Source organism: Camelina sativa, chromosome 14 (assembly GCF_000633955.1).
Source record: "Camelina sativa cultivar DH55 chromosome 14, Cs, whole genome shotgun sequence".
NCBI lineage: Eukaryota > Viridiplantae > Streptophyta > Magnoliopsida > Brassicales > Brassicaceae > Camelina > Camelina sativa.
The window spans coordinates 22,759,080-22,776,445 of record NC_025698.1 but is presented as its reverse complement, the minus strand read 5'-3'; the positions used below and the strand labels follow the sequence as shown (position 1 = coordinate 22,776,445).

Genomic DNA, 17,366 nt, shown 5'->3' with positions numbered 1-17,366 from the left:
AACATTTGCTGGAAAATAAAGACAATAGAGGGTGGCCTACACAGTTAAGAAAAACCTTCCCGTGGATCTTATGGAGAATATGGACCAATAGGAACTCTCTTAACTTTGAAGGGAAACTCTACAATGCAGCAGAGACTGTGGAGAATATGGACCAAAGTGTGGAAGTACAAGGGGAGTCTTAAGTAGAAAAGATCTTTCGGTCACTCATAGGAGTGAAGAACGATTAGTTGACACTTGGAAAAAGCCACCTCAAAATTGGCTTAAGTGTAATGTTGGAGCTTTGTGGTCAAATAGGAATCAATTTGCAGGAGGAGCATGGGTGTTAAAAGATGACAGAGGAGTAGTTATGCTACATATTAGGAGAAACTTTGCTAATATTCGTTCCAAGGAAGATGCTATGCTCTGTTGTGTTTTGTGGGCTATGGAGAGTATGGCTAGCCATAAAGTTGACAATATCATTTTCGCTTGCTCGGATAAAGTTCTCGTGAATGCGGTGCTCAGACCGCGGGCGTGGCCTTCCTTTAAACCACAGATAGTAGCGTTAAAAAGATTTGTGGTACCTTTTTTGGACTGGAAAATGGTAGAAGAGAAGTCTGCAGCAAACAGATGAGCAAACCTTATTTCTCAAAGTGTGACTAATGATATGAGAAGCCAATCTTATGTAGCTGCTGGCCTCCGCTCTGGTTACAATGGCTCTTCACTGAAGAGAAGGGTTTGTCCCCTGTTTGAAAAGGCAGAATGATAAGAGTACTAAGTGTCCAAAGGCTTTTGGTGGATTAGAGAAATAGTGATGGTTTTTTGTGAAGGTGCCTTTGAAATTAGTAACAAAGTTTTTGTGAAAACCCCACATAACGTTTTGTGTTGGAGGTTTCTTGTATAGCTAACTAGGGTTGGGAAGACTGGGTGCTCTTTAGCATTTGTAAACCTTTGGTTTCACGGTTGAAGTAATGTAATTACAGATGACAAAAAACAAATATTGCTTTGTTTAAAAAACAAAATGATGGCAATGTGAGAGAACGACTGAGAGAGTTAGAAAGATCTACCACACAGCAAAGACGCATCTGAACAAAAGAAAGAAAAAACTCAAAGCCTTGTTATGAGTGATGTGGAAATTTGGATGTCAAAAAGTCAAAACAAAATAATGTTCACTACAAGAAAATAGTCAATTTGCAACGGAAATCTGCGACAGCATTACGCCCTCGCAAATTTGTGACGGCTTTGCGAGTAATTTACTAGAAACACGAGGGTACTTGCAATTCTCTCGCAAAATTTGCGACGGCAAAATCTCTCGCAAATTTGCGAGGGAGTTAATACAGTTTTGTGAGTCCGCGAATATTCCTCGCAACTCCCGTAGCAAATTTGCGAGAGAGTTGCAAGGGACGATGATGTCGGCAGCCACGTTTTCCCTGAGTGTAATTGTTTTGTTGGCAAAATAGTAAAACCCTCGCAAATCCCTTACATCCTCGCAAATCCCTTGAAAATTTCTCTAGCAAATCCATAGCAGTTATTTTTAGTAAGCCTATAAATAGCAAGTTCATGACCCATGGAAACCACAACACAAAACACTTGCAACAAAAACACTTTTACTACCAAAAAAAATCTTGTGAAAGAAAAAAAGGCTGAAAAAAAAAGGCCTAAAAACTTTTAAATTCTATAATAATGTTTGGAGGCGGGCATCATGAGATATACACAATGCGACAGTGGATGTACAATCACAGAGATCCGGAGACCGGTGATGTGACGAGAGAGTTTTGTGATGGATTGCACGCTTTCATGTACTAGGCGACAAACCAAGACTTTGCTCGTGAAAATGGTACAATATTTTGTCCATGTCCTAAGTGTTGCAACGATAAATATTTGGAATTTAATCTAGTTAAGAAGCATCTTTATAATAGACGATTTCTGCCAAATTACTATGTATGGCTTCGTCATGGAGAGGGTTGTAGCAGTAATGTTGGAAGTAGTAGTATGAATTATGCTGTTGATCAACCTAGTAATTATTGGCATCAAGAATCTGATCAATTTGGTTTTTATGGGTATAATGAGGAAAATAGATTTCATGATATGGTTAATGATGCATTTCATGAAACTACTGCTGCATTTCCTGAGAATAATACAGAAGAACCCAACGTAGATGCACAACGTTTTTATGCTATGTTAGATGCTGTAAATCAACCTATCTACGATGGATGTAGAGAGGGCATTATAAGTTATCATTGGCATCTAGGATGATGACAATTAAAGTTGATAATAACTTAAGTGAGAATTGCATGGATTTTTGGGCTGAACTCATTAAAGAGTATTTGCCAGCTGATAATGTCTCGGCTGAGAACTACTATAAAATACAGAAGTTGGTTGCGAGTCTTGGATTACCATCTGAAATGATTGATGTGTGCGTTGACTATTGCATGATTTTTTGGAAAGATGATGCTAAGTTTCAGGAATGTCGGTTTTACAGGAAGCTGGGATATCAGCCTACTCAAAGAAGGACGCGAGTGCCGTATAAACGGATGTGGTACTTTCCTGTTGCTGGTAGATTGAAACGCCTATACCAATCAAAACAGACTGCAGCGGCAATGAGATGGCATGCATAACATTTTACTCAAGAAGGAGAAATTACACACCCATCTGATGCAAAGGCGTGGAAACATTTTCAATCGGTATATCCTGACTTTGCTCAAGAGTGTAGGAATGTTTATCTTGGGTTGTGTACAGATGGTTTTAGTCCAATTGGTATGTCAGGGAGGCAGTATTCTTTATGGCATGTTATATTGACGCCATGCAATCTTCCTCCATATATGTGTATGCAAAGCGAATTTTTGTTCTTGAGTATTTTGGTACCAGGTCCAAAGCATCCAAAGCGAGCTCTAGATATCTTCTTGCAACCTCTGATTCATGATCTGAAGCAATTGTGGTATGAAGGTGTTCAGACGTTTGATTCGTCGCGAAAACATAATTTCAATATGCGGGCAGTGCTAATGTGGACGATTAGTGACTTCCCTGCATACGGAATGTTATCTGGGTGGAAAACACACGGAAGATTATCATGTCCTTATTGTATGGATCGTACCGATGCATTTCAGTTAAAGTATGGGCGAAAACCTTTTTGGTTTGATTGTCATCGTAGGTTTCTTCCCTTGCATCATCCGTACCGGAAGAACAAGAAGTTGTTTAGAAAGAACAAAGTTGTGCGTGTTCCTCCACCAACTTATGTCTCTGGAAATGATTTGTTTGAGCATATTGATTACTATGGCGCTCAAGAAACATGTAAATGTGGGGGTAACTATCACACACCAGCAAACGTGCCAGATGGATATGGAAGCCCTCACAATTGGCACAAGCAGAGTATTTTATGGGAGCTTCCAGATTGGAAAGATCTTCTATTGCAGCACAACCTTGACGTGATGCACATCGAGAAAAACTTTTTTGATAATTTCATCATTACGCTTCTGAATGTGCAGGGTAAAACAAAAGATAGCAGGAGATCTAGGTTAGATTTGGCGGAAATATGCGCAAGGATCGATTTACATCTTACAAGAGATGGGAAATTACCATTACCCCAATTTTGATTGTCAGTAGAGGCTAAGAAGGTGTTATTCGAGTGGATTAAATCTGAAGTGAAGTTTTCAGATGGATTTGTCTCAAAATTTTCAAGATGTGTAGAGCAAGGCCAAAAATTTTCAGGTATGAAGAGCCACGATTGTCATGTCTTCATGCAACGGCTACTACCATTTATATTTCTTGAGCTCTTGCCAAAAAACTTTCATGAAGCTATTTATATATTGATAAACTAATTCACCCACGAATTTATTATACATTGGTTTATAGGTATCGGAGTTTTTTTCCGGGACTTATGCAATAGAACATTGACCAGTGATGGCATAGAGCAGTTACAAGATAATATTCCAGTGTTAATTTGTAACTTGGAGAAAATCTTTCCCCCTGCTTTTTTTGACATGATGGAACATCTTCCAATCCATCTACCACATGAAACTGATCTTGGTGGGCCAGTGCAATTTCGCTGGATGTATCCTTTTGAGCGGTTTATGAAATCTCTTAAAAGAAAGGCCAAAAATCTTGCTAGAGTTGAGGGGTCGATAGTCGCCGGGAGTTTAACCGAGGAAACGTCTCACTTCACATCAAACTACTTTAGCCCCACCGTGAGAACCAATAAAACACGTACTTGATGATATGATGACGGAGGCGTTGCACCTACATATAATGTTCCTGATGTTCCAGATATCTTTGCTTAGATAGGAAGACTTGCTGGAAAGTTAAAGGAAGTTTGGTGGGAAGATCATAGCTATTGTCGAGCAGCTCACAATTACATCTTGAGGAATCTAGATTATGTTCAACCTTTTGAAAGGTATTCTTTTTAAAAAACTAAAATTAATTTTATTTTCTAAGATAACGAACTAACATATCTCTATTTTTTTAGACTTTTTGAAATGCAGATTCGTGAAGCATATCCTAATTTAGAAGAATCTGACTATGAGGCTTACAAAGAGCGGGATTTCGCTAATTGGTTAAAATACTATGTAAGTATATATATGAAATAAATTTAAACTATATATGTATTATAGTTTAAAATTTAAATAAACTTATGGTCTAAATATCTTATTTCTTTATATAGGTTCAGAATGGATGTGGAAATGAACCCTTGCCTCTTTGGTTGCATGAGCTCGTTCAAGAACCAAGAGCGAAGATCACTACTGCGCCGATGTACTTTACTCGCGGTTATACTTTTCATACGTACGCACATGGAAGTCGCAAAGCTACAACAAATTATGGAATCTATGTACAAGCTGGTGATAGCGATTTCTATGGCATTTTGCAACAAATATTAGAAGTTGATTATCCAGACCTTCTGAATCTGAGATGCGTACTTTTCAAGTGTAACTGGTACGATCCATCGGCCCGAGGCGTGCGAGTAAATAATTGGGGAGTTGTCAATGTGAATGCGAACAGATCATACCCCAAATTTAATCCTTTCATCCTAGCATCACAAGCACAACAAATGAGCTTTCTTCCCTATCCTCGTTTAAGGCCAAGACGTGAACTGTGGTTATCAGTCATTAAAATTAATCCTCGAGGTCGTATAATCGGGTTAGTTGATGATCAAGTCGTGTTGCAACAAGAAAGAGTCGGTGAAATTTCCATTCCAAACATGTCAACAGAAGATGTTATCCACATTGATCCACAAAACAGGCAAGTTGAAGATGTTGATGATGTTTCTGAAGAAGAGGGTGAATTAGACGAATTAGAAGAGTTCGATGATGGAGAAGATTCTAATGATGATAATGTAATTTCTAGTAGTTCAGAAAATGAATCTGGTTGACCAATTGTAGTTTTTGTTGTTTTTTTCCCTTTAAAAAAAAAGATTTATTAATTTGTGATGGATTTGCGTTGGAATTACGAGTGGATGCTCAAGGTCTCGTAAGGTCGTCATAATTCCCTCGCAAAAGCCTATACCCTAAACATTATTTGCGAGGGACTTACGACGATACCTTGAACATTTAAATATTGCGAGGGATTTGCGATTGATTTGCTAGTGATTTGCGAGTCACTAGCGAGGGAATCTTGCTAGTTCTCGCAAATACGTCGTTACTCCCTCGCAAATTATATACCCTAAACACTAAATGCTCAAACCCTAAGCTTTTGCACATTGCAATGGATTTTTGTGTATCAATGTGGATAACATGTTCTTTTGATATGTTTGCAATGGAAATTTTAACATCTTTCAAGTTGCAACACAACTTGATCATCAACCCTAACATGATGATCCACTAAACCCTAAAGTAGAAGATGTTGATGATGTATTTGAAGAAGAGCTTGAATTAGAAGAATTTGAATTGTCTGACGATGGAGAAGATTCTAATGATGATAATGGAATTTCTAGTAGTTAAGAAGATGAATTTGCCAGTGCAATTGTGGTTTTTCTTGTGTTTTTTTCAAAAAATATTTATCGATTTGCGAGGGATTTGCGATAGATATGCGAGGGAATGCTTGCAAGGTCTCGCAAATTCGTCGTTAATCCCTCGCAAAATCCTAAACCCTAAACACAACTGGAGTCTAGCTTATCCCTCGCAATATTTAAGTATTTGCAAGGGATTTGCGAGGGATCCCTAGGTAATCCCTCTGATAACATCATTATTTTACCCATTTTAGCAATAGTTTTAGTATGCATTTAGGAAGAATTTAGTATGATTTCAAGACTTTAAGGTCTATTATCAAATATTTTAGGTTTCAAGAAGGTTTGACAGGTTTTATAGCAAAAAGGACCAAAAGACAAGGAAAATACGTTTTAGGAAAGATTCAGAGCTTTACAGTACAGGCAACTTTTAAAGAACTTATACAACTCACATTTCGACGTACTTGGTGTCTGTGGAAAGCTAAGAGAGTCATCTTTTCCCTAGCGGTGGAATCAAGTCAATACATTCAAGCTGCAGTAAGTTATGCCCGATTTACCTAGACGTATTATAAACCAACGTAAGGAGAACCATCAAGCCAATGGGCTTTTTTGAAGGCCTGACCAGCGACCACCACGGTGGCCCAGTCCAAGTCTTCACCATGTTCTAGAACATTCCTACGCCGCCCCTTGTCCTGCACTCAAGAAGAAAAGATGTTTCCACCCTTACAAAACCTTAAACCTAGACAAAACTCTATAAATACTCTTCTAAGCCCTAGGGTTTAGTGTGTGCACATTTTGGAGCAGCCAAGAGATCACGACCAGAGGAGCAGCCAACGATCTGAAGCCCTCTCGCGTCCCTCTCTTTGAAGCTTTGAGATCCACCAACTCTTTTCCATTCTATTTGCTTTGTTCTTTATTTCTAAAGGAAGAAGATCCTTACAACTTTGTTTGACAACCATTGAAGTAATATCTAAATCTCTTTTCTCGATTTATTCTTTTATGTTTATGAGTTTTTTAAACCTTGCTTTGATGATTCCCTTAAACATGCTAGAGTAGTTTTCTAGTTGGCTTTAAAGGGATCAAAGGGGGGAGATGATCTTAGTTTAGGTGGCAATTTTTAGGATTTGTTAGATTTATATCTTGTTTATTCTATACTTTAATTCTAAGTCTTTGCTTAATGCTTTAAGTTAGCCTCATGAACTAACTATGATCTAAAGTGTGTGTGCTTTGCCAAAAGCTTGCATGTGTGCTTGACCTAGCTTAGATGTGTGAGGAGTCATAGAAAGCACATATCCCTTACCTATGAAATTTCATGGATTAGAATCGAACCTATTTTAAATGCTTTGATCTATGCGTCGTTGCCTGCGACAGTTGAGTAACGGAGTGTAGAGATCTTAGACGGTTAGCTTGTGAACTATAAGTTAACGGTTCATTCATGTTTCGTAGTCCGATCTTTAGATAAACAAACTAATCCTAAACTTTCCTAGATAGATAGATCATCAAACTCCCGCGATTTCTCTTGATGCCCAACGCTTGTTTTATTATTTTTACTTGCTTTTATTTTCGTTTATTTGCTTACTACAACCGTGACACTAAAACTCCCATTTTATTGAGTCCTAGCCTTACATCTCTGCCGACGGATTCTCTAAACAACAACTCTCTCTCTGTGGGATCGATCCTTAAATACTACTACCGATTAGCTGTGCACTTTCAGCCGTCGTGTGGTCTTTTAAGGTAAAAGATTTTGAAGTGAAAAACCACACACATCACCCTCGCAAAATCCTAAACCCTACACACAACTGGATTTTAGCTTATCTCTCGCAAATATTTAATATGTTGCGAGGGATTTGCGAGTGATCCTAGTTAATCCCTCGCAAATCGTAAATCCTACACAACTGGAGTCTAGCTTATATTGCGAGGGATTTGCGAGTGACCTTCGTTAATCCCTCGCAAATCATAAACCCTGAACACCAGTAGCCTCGCAAATCTCTCACCATATTTAATAAGTGCGACATAGTTGCGAGGGCGCATAGGTAATCCCTCGCAAATTTTGCGAGAGATTTGCGAGTTTCCAAAAAGTCTATATATACAAACTCAATCAAGTTTGAGCGAAGCTCAAACCAGTCGCCGACAAAACCTCATATTCTTCTTCCTCCTCCGATCAAACCATCTTCTTCCTCTTCCGATTTGGTTCTTCCTCCTCTGATCAAACTATCTTCTTCCTCTTCTGATCTGGTTCTTCCTCTGATCAAACCCTAGTCTTCTTCCTCTTCCGATATGCTTTTCTCGTCTTCCGATCTTCTTCAATAGCAAACCCTAATTTCTCGTCTTCCGATCTTCTTCTTCAATCCCATTTTGAAAGGTATAAACCCTAATCTAATCCAATTTTGATTTTGTTTTGTATTTGGTTTTGATTTCGTCTTGTAGAAACCTAATCTCGTTTTAATTTCGTTTTTTATAAACCCTAATCTCGTTTTGTTTTGGTTTTGTATTTGATTTTGATTTTGTTTTGTATAAACCCTAATCTCCTTTTAATTGGGTTTTGATTTCATTTTGTATAAACCCTAATTTAATTTTCGTTTTTATTTGGTTTTGATTTCCTTATGTATAAACCCTAATTTCGTTTATAAACCCTAATTTGGTTTTAATTTCGATTTTGATCTATGCATGTTACTGATAATACCACTTTGTATTAATTACTAATTTTGATTTCGATTTTCTTTTGTTATAGATTTTTGGAGGCAACGATTACACAAAATTCCTGACGGATCAAGGTTTAACCTCTCCCACTGCTTCTAATCGTCGCGGTCCCTCTGGTTCTAACAACACAAACCCCGATTCTCACAATAACCGCCGTGCAACCTCGCAACCCCTGGCTGTGACGCCTCTTTCTAATACGCCTTCACCATCTCATTCGCATGGTGGCACTGCGCCGAACCCTGACATTACTGCATCTCAACCCGCGCGTTCCTCCTCTACAGTCATGTCCCAACATCTCAACAACCTGACTTTGGAGGAGTTACTCGATAGTCCTGGACGATTTGGTTTAACTAAACTAGATCCTCGCCGACCTCCGAGAAATCTGTGGTAAGTTTGTTTTATGTTTTTAATTTGATAATATAATTAAAAAGTTTTATTTGTATGGATTCTGAAAGTTGTATTTCTTTTGAAGGTTTGACCAAGACTCCTCTGTTGCGGCTACTGTTCAAAGCATATTTGAAAGAGATTTCAAAGAGCCCCATGCCAATTGGACACAGACGCCGACTGCAGTGGTAGACCGTTGGTATGAAACGTTTGCGGTAAGTCAAGTCTCTTTGTTTGCTATTTTCAATATGTTTTCTTTGCCTTAATAAATATAGACTAATACTTTTTTTTTTTTGCAAGCAAATATACAATTGGGATTGTTGCATAAATGATAGAGTGAGGCAAGAGTTTAAGGACAAGTTGAAGGACAGGATGTGTGATCAAGTGTCACGGTGGAAGTTAAAGTGGAAGCTTAAAGGTGATGAGGAAAAACCTCGGTGGATTGATCCTCCAGTATGGGCTGGTCTTGTTCGGTATTGGCTTGATCCAAAATCAGAAATCAAGAGAAACCACAGTCGGAATGCTCGCTATCATGATCCGGATGGCACCGGGATATACAAGCACTGTTCAGGCCAAACGTCGTTTAAAGCCCGTGCTCGAAAGCATGTAAGTCCGTTAAGTTTTTTTTTTCTTATAATTATGCCTTCTGAACTCTTTTATTTGTTATAACTAATCAATGTCTTTTTTTTTCAAGTCTGAGATCACTGGTGAGCTAACTCCGGATTTTCTACGAATCTTAGAAGACACTCCTCAAAAACCGGATGGCTCATTTACTGATGGCAAGTCTGAGTCCGTGTTCAATGAGGTGTCGTCCAAGATTCAAGAGTTGGAATCTGAGCTGTGTACAGGGGATAATGGAGAGAGTTCTGCTTCTGGTGGGGTGCCCATTCATATCAAAAACAAAATTTACACTGAGGTAAGTTTCAAATTTGAAGTTCTGTTGGTTTTTTAAATACTCTATATTGAACTGATGGTTGAACTGTGTTGTTAAGTTTACTAATGATTGTATTTCTAATGATTTTGTGATATCTTGCGTTTGTTTTGTTTGAACTGTTGAACTGTTATCATTGTTTTGAACTGTTGGTTTTAAATACTCTATGGTTGAACTGTTACCATTGTTTTGTTTGTGATAATTTGTGATTCTTGTGTATGTGATATCTTTGATGGTTTTTATTTTATAACTTGTGATTCTTTTATATGTCATAACTTGCAATTGTTTTGTGATATTTTTGATTGTTTTGTATGTGATAACTTGCGATTCTGTTTGTTGTTTTGTTGTTAGGTTGCTCCGAAGAAGAAAACAGGATTTTTGGGGTTGGTTCGCTGCAGTTTGAAGCGTCCTCTACCAGTAGCGGTCCACCACCTCCGTCTCCAGCTAATGATCCGGTTATATTAGCTCAGAAACTTGCTGCAGCTGAGGAGTTTATCCAAACCCAGACACAAAGAATGCATAGCTACGATGCATACTTCAACTACCTCGCCGAAAAAAATCATGAGTTTGCTGCCAAGTTCCGGAACCCGACCAACCAACAAGCGACCAACCTAGAAGGCACCAACCTAGAAGGCACCAACCCAGAGGGCACTATCCCAGATGGCACCAACCCAGATGGCAACACCGGTGAAACGGGAGAAACTGGTAGCCAAACTGGGACCAGAAACGTGACCTCTCTCTCTCAATCCTTTTAAAAACTCTTTTCTCGCTGATTATATCCCCTGTGAGGGAAAAACTAAAACACAACGTCTTTTTGTAATATTTATGTTTTATTTTATTTAGAATTTTATTTCTTGATTTTCAATTCTGTTCTTTATTTTATTTAGAATTTTATTTGTCGATTTTAAATTCACAACAAAATATCAAACATAATGATTTAAATTAAGTATCAATTCTGTTCTTTTTTTTTTTAATTTATGCACAACAATTTGCGAGGGATGTACTATGGCAATGTTGCAACGTATTTGCTAGAGACAAATTCGTCGCAAATTGCTTCACAGTTGCGAGTACAAAATCCCTCGCAATGTGCATTACATCCGCGAGGAAAGTAATCCCTCGCAAATTGCGTATTGTTTGCGAGAAAAATAATACCTCGCAATGTGCGTTACATCCGCGAGGAAGATAGTCCTTCGCAAATTGCGTGTCGTTTGCGAGGAAATTATTCCCTCACAATTTACGTGAGATTTGCGAGGGATTAGCGATGTTACCCATTTTGCGAGACACGATTTGCGAGGAACGGTTGTATCTCGCAAATCCTTTGCTATTATCGATTTGCGAGGGATTTATGATATATTCTTCCATCGCAAATTGACTGTTTTCTTGTAGTGGTTCTACATTATAATTAGTTGAATTGGAAGCAGTAATTAAAAATATAGACGAAAGGGCTATACCCATTTTCTACACGCCTTACCAATCAAGACTAAAGTCTAGAGAGTCGATCATTACATTTTAGTTTTAATTTTCTATTGTGTATATGTCAAATAAAATTTGTAATAATTTAGGATGATTCCACAATTAGATAGATATCATTGTAACGCCATGCCTATATATACATTAGGCATCATGTCAGCGTAAGACCCACCAGTCCACCACATAAAAGAGGCATCGCATTTTTAGCCAAAAAAAGAGAGGCATATCGCATATATACATCGATTTTCATTGAAAGATCTACCACATATAACGAAGAGAAGAATCTCAAGGAGACCAGGACATGACCTTCTATAATTTATTTGCCACCCAAAAAAAGATAATTTATTCTCTAATCAATCTTGCAAGATTCAGGTGCAATTTTACTACCATTACCATGTGTATAAAGGGGTTAATTATTTTATTTTACTTATGTATAATCACTCGATTCAAAACTTAGAAATTGTATGTAGGAAAACGAAATTAAATGGAGATAGTGTGGTGACCAAAAATAAAATAAACAAAAGGTGACAGTGTAATCCATGAGAAATACTTTGTACCTGGTTCTATCTTATTCTAATTCAGAACTTGAAGAAAGGTAGATATATAGTGTTAACAACGTACATATGGTATAAAGAAACTCACACATACACAAGACATATAATAGATAATAAATTAAAGCTCTTGTACAATTATTGAACTCATTAAGAGCAGATAAAGTGGGTAGGATTATTCAATTTGCAATATTCAAGCAATGAGGGCAAGTTTATCCTCAGGAGTAGTAGTAGTAGGAGGTCGAACCAAGCCTCCTAAACGTGTGGAGTTGACATAGTCAAATGGGAAATGGTTAGAGCCACCAGGGATTATTATTCCCAAAATCCTAACCGACCTCATCATCCAATTCTCTTTGTACTCTTTACCTTTCCAAAGCTGTAATATGAAACTCCTTATAAACTCCCACAAACCAATCAACAGCTTCGGTATTAACCACAACAAGTTGAAGTAGTTCGCATTCGGTGCATCTTCTCTTACCTAATCAGCGTAAACATTCATGATTATGCACCAATAATGAATATAAAAAGGACCAATCTAGAAAAAAATGCTAAAAACGTGTAAACTAAAAAATAGACTATTTTTATATAAAAAATAAGAAATACAGTTTTCGGATTTAGGATCTAATTTTTGAATTTTAGCTTTATATATAGAGAATTAGGGTTTAAGATTTAATTACAGACGTACTACTTTGTTAACTTTTTAAAATACGGACCAAGTTGTAATTAGTTTTAGTAAAAAATATTGCCTAATTTAGTCTCTTAAAAGAAAAAAAAGACAATTAGGAAACTAAACATAGATAAGTTGTCAATCTCAGGTGAAAATGGACAATTCTTTAAAAAGAAAAATTTAAAGTTTCTTCATGTCACCTTTAAATATTCTTTTTTTTTTTACGTCTTTTTAAATAATTTAGCAAGAAAAAAAACAAATAATTGGATTGAGGCTACTTTAATTTACCTTTCCTTTGTAAAGACTGTTGAACCAATTGCAAGGTCCATAGTGCTTGTATGAGAACAAAATCTTGTCATCAAAAGGCACTCTAGGCACAACATCATTGTTATAGACAAATCTCTCATACTCTATCCCATGCTTTTTCACGACATCCTTCATAAACTCCCCAAAGTCTTCATCTCCTACACGTGGCTGTCCAAACGTGTAGACTCCCTCTAGCTTATCTAGCAGCTCATCCTCACCGTGAATCGCTAGGATCGCCGGAAAAAGAGCAGCTAGTGCTCCCCCGAGACTGTGACCTGTTAGAATAAACTTAAGGTTCTTGTCTTTGGCAAGCTTGTCCCTAAGCATCTGTCTGATGGTGTAGTAAGCATATTGGTGTAGGAGACTTAGGTTTTCCTTGGGCCATCCATTTTTTTGGAGGCCTAAAGCTCTCGAGAACCCTGCGTGGACTTTGCCAACGTTCTTCATCTCGTACCTAATTTAAAATTTGGAAGTATATATGAATTAATAAGAGTGACTATGTATTGATGTAGACGGTAGACCTATATATAGAACGTATATATAGTACGTACCAAGAGACGTCCAGATCAGTGCACCAATCAGCAGTCTCGAAAGGTTCAGTTCCTCTGAAGCTGATGACGATGAGGTTTGGGTTGGTGCTCGACGTCTTAAACACGAAGGCTTGCGTCAATTTACTTTCTTGGAAAGCTGACCACAGAAATACAAACTTAGAATTTAGGGATTTTTCAAATGTTATTTATATATTCAAACTATTTCAAGGTTATGCATAAATACATAAATATATATCGAGAAGTAAATTTGATGATGTCTGAATAGAAAAGATAGTAACACTTATAAGATCTTTTTAGAAAAGAAAAAGAAAACAAGAATTTTAGAATCAATAATTGCATGGAAAAAAATATATATTATTGACGTTAATCGATATAACTTTTATGTTTAATCGCTAAAGTAACGATTAATTTTGAAGAGAAAAAGTTACTATTTTTTTTTCCTTTTTTTCTGTAAATTGATCTACTATAATATTCTTAGAAAAAAAATCGAACTACTATCATGCAGCATTTGACTTTAAGAATCTTAGCTGCTAAACTCGGACAAAACACGTGACTTAGATTTTGGGTCACCAGTTTTGTTCTTATTATATTTGTTCTCTCTTTTTTTTTTTTTTTTGGAATCTTATATTTGTTCTCTTGAGAATTAAGACATGATAAAGAAAAAGGTTAAACAAAAATTACAACAAACATATTATCCAATTCTGTTAGAATATTAGCCACAGATGCACCAGACTAACAAATAAAATCATAAAAAAATATTTTTAAAATAATATGTTAACTTAAGTTCATACGTTCTATGCAGAGATTAAAATTTTGAAAATAAAATAAAATTATAAACTTCTAATATTCGGAAATTTATTTTTTAATATACTATATACGAAAGGTTAACGAATACTTATATATATATATATATATATATATATATATATATATCCTAATTAAAATTTAAAAGACTATGTAGCCTAAGAAATTTTACTATCATCATCGGTATATATATTATTATAATTGGAGTTTAAATTTTGTAGAATATGTATGTAAGTTATATACTAAATAAATCTACATACTATCTTTATAGATCCGTGGATACTCAGATCTTAATTTTAAACATCTTTAAATTTTGATAAATTTAGTCCCACAGTTATTGACTTACTCCTAATCTTAATTAAAATTTATGCCTCCTAAACTTTAACTGGGATTCCAACAAATAAACGTACTCGTAGAAAATGAGTTGATCTAGCAATATTTTAACTATATTATTAATTTAAATAGTAAACTTGTTAGATGGTTAATTTAAATGCAATCTAAAAAAGTTCTATCACTAAAACTGAAGACACTTGTACTTGTTATTTCTATTCTACATTCATTAAATATGCATCTATTATTTATCCGACAGATGACACATTTATAATCAGTAGGGTCTCTTGCATAGTTGGCATTCATTTTTGTACAACTCGATATGGAACATAGAGAGACCTATTTGGCTATTTGACATTTATAAGCATCATGATGATGATCTCGTAGACTTGTTTCTGTCGTATTATCAAAATTGAGAAAATGAAAGCCATTTATATGATTTTTTTTTCATTGGAAAACTGAAAGATCTTTACGTTTTGCTTTTATTTTTCTTTCCTTTTCTTTGATAAAAGTTTTAACTTGACGTCTCTCTCTTTTTTTTTTTTTTCATCCTACTACGAGTATGCTTGTCCTACGTAGAAACTTCAAGGTTGTGTTTTCTATATGGACGATTAAAATGATTTAACTGGCTTTAATTATTTATACACCAAAAGAAGTTAAATTAAGCCAAAATCGCACACAGATAGTGCCCTAAAGAAATCTTACTCTGAAATGGGAAAATAATAACATTTCCTAAAGAAATATAAAAAATAGCTGGTACCGAAAAAAAAATAGCTTTTAACTTACCGTTGTAAAAGTCGTAGTTACCCACCAAGTCCAACTGCATCACAGGATAGAAACCACACAGTGAGAGTGCGACGTAAAACAAACGTACATGAAAGTAAAGTACATTAATTTACCGTGTTTATAATTTAATTTGATTATTAGCCATGAGAAACAAAACGCAAAGGTTTTTGTATATGATAAGAAAGATCTAGAGAATGAAAAAGTTTATTAGATTTTTATACTTTATGGATGTTTATTTTTTTCTCCAATAATAAGAAGGATTATTTATACTGATGAGAGTATAAGACAGATAACCCTAATTAAAAGAAGGAGAAGAAGAGGAGAATGAAGTTAACCTTCCAAGTGTTCTTGACGACGGATATGATGAAAGGTTTGCTCTCATAAGCGATCTTAGAAGCCATCATTGATAGCATCGCCTTGTATTCGACGGTACCAACATTTATCTTCTCGTCAAGTTCAACTCTTCGATCTGAGCATCCTATAAACGACGTATATGCCGCGGATGATTTATCAGGCTTCACCAGCTTTCCTGTAACAAGTTCGAGCCTTTGAGTTAGTCCTGTAAAAATACTTGTGAAACACCATCCACAAAAACCAAAATATATAGTTGGATTAGTTTGTCTCAAAATTTGAATAGTGTTCTTAAGACCTTATAGGAGATTAAACTCTGTTTTTCTTTTTTAACCAAACTAAGTTCTTGATTAAATATTGTTAAATCGTTTTGGGTTTTGATATGTGCTATATCGTCTTGCATGTAGAATTTTCGGTCTGTCTCGAATCCGTTTGATTTGAGGTAATTAGTGTCATTGGTCCTCCTTGTCCAAAAGTCCATGGGGAATATTAATATGTGGAACTCTATATGATTTTACATATCTAAATTTTGTTGGGATACTTTATATCACATGCACGAAAAGGAAGGGAAAAAAACTGAATAAGTAAAGGTAAACTATATTGTTAGATTTCTCACCTGTCAAAAGGTTTAGTATCATCTTGAAGAAGCCACCATTTGCCGTAAGAAGATTGAGCGAATACGTTAGAAAACCACCTAGGATCGCTACGGGTTTTCTTAAGAGCATTAAAACCTTCTGAAGCAAAATGGCCAACACAATGATCCATCGACTCGTAAAACTTCTCCGGAAACTTTTCAGCGTATCCGGAGGAGAATCGATGAATCTTGCGCTGGTTAGGTTGGAGGAAAACAAAAGAAGAAGGAGATCAAGAAAACTTGCTTTGGTCGGATCGACCAGAAAATAATTATTGCATACTTTCATATTGGTTTTCGACATTCTCACAATATGAAAGGAAGAAACAAAATTTGCTCAAAAATAAGAAGAAAGAATAAGTGACTATGGTTGATTTGTGAGTCATGCAACCTAGAGTGTGGCTACGTATTTATAGTGCTAGTAATTATTAGGATCATAATATTTTTATTCTTTAACTTTATAGTAGAGCCAATCATACAGCGCCGTGTGGTAAAAAAAAGCCTAAGTTGTTTTTCACGTGCGAATTAATATTCTATATAAAAATGATCGATTCACATTTAAACCTAATCGTTCTGTCTTTTTTGTTTTTAAAACGAAAAATGTCCGAATAAAGTGAAAAACTGGTCGGTAAGATAATATAACACACAAACATGATACATATGTGCGAGTTACTAGTCCTGGAACATGGAAGTTGACTACTATCGATCGAATTATTATTGATTTCACTATTATCTGTATGAAGATATAACCTAAGCTGCTGCTACATCAGATTGATCTGCGTAAGATAGCATTGGTGGCAGCTGTCTGCGATAATGATTGAATTTCCATTTTGAGCCCAAAACGATCTTTCCGGTTATAATATGTATGTTTGTTGTAAAATGAAATAATAATAGACATATGATAACGATGACTTTGTTACTATCATGAGACAGTAGTAAATTGAAATTAAAAGTGAAAACGAACACTCCTTTTCTTTGCCCATGGTTGCCCAT

General features: G+C 36.0%; 1 protein-coding gene and 1 long non-coding RNA gene across 2 annotated transcripts; one reads left to right on the top strand and one right to left on the bottom strand.

Moving 5' to 3' along the window:
* On the top strand, positions 4,340-4,712 carry LOC109128871. Its single transcript, XR_002035152.1, has 3 exons — positions 4,340-4,366; positions 4,439-4,538; positions 4,634-4,712. It is a non-coding gene; the product is annotated as an uncharacterized LOC109128871 (long non-coding RNA).
* On the bottom strand, positions 11,999-16,769 carry LOC104742213. The gene is made up of 6 exons (XM_010463182.2): positions 16,359-16,769; positions 15,727-15,920; positions 15,392-15,425; positions 13,472-13,607; positions 12,903-13,374; positions 11,999-12,425 (listed from the first exon to the last, which is right to left on the bottom strand). Exons 1-6 carry the CDS (start codon positions 16,675-16,677, stop codon positions 12,141-12,143), a joined length of 1,440 nt encoding a protein of 479 aa, XP_010461484.1. The 5' UTR covers positions 16,678-16,769; the 3' UTR covers positions 11,999-12,140.

Bases quoted from the DNA above. Each gene is read 5' to 3' on its own strand.
- LOC104742213 (XM_010463182.2), bottom strand. From the start codon at position 16,677: ATGTCGAAAACCAATATGAAAGTATGCAATAATTATTTTCTGGTCGAT. The intron at 15,426-15,726 runs GTTAACTTCATT...CCTGTGATGCAG, and splicing joins TCGTCAAGAACACTTGGAAG to TTGGACTTGGTGGGTAACTA. The intron at 12,426-12,902 runs GTAAATTAAAGT...TACGCTGATTAG, and splicing joins ACAGTCTTTACAAAGGAAAG to GTAAGAGAAGATGCACCGAA.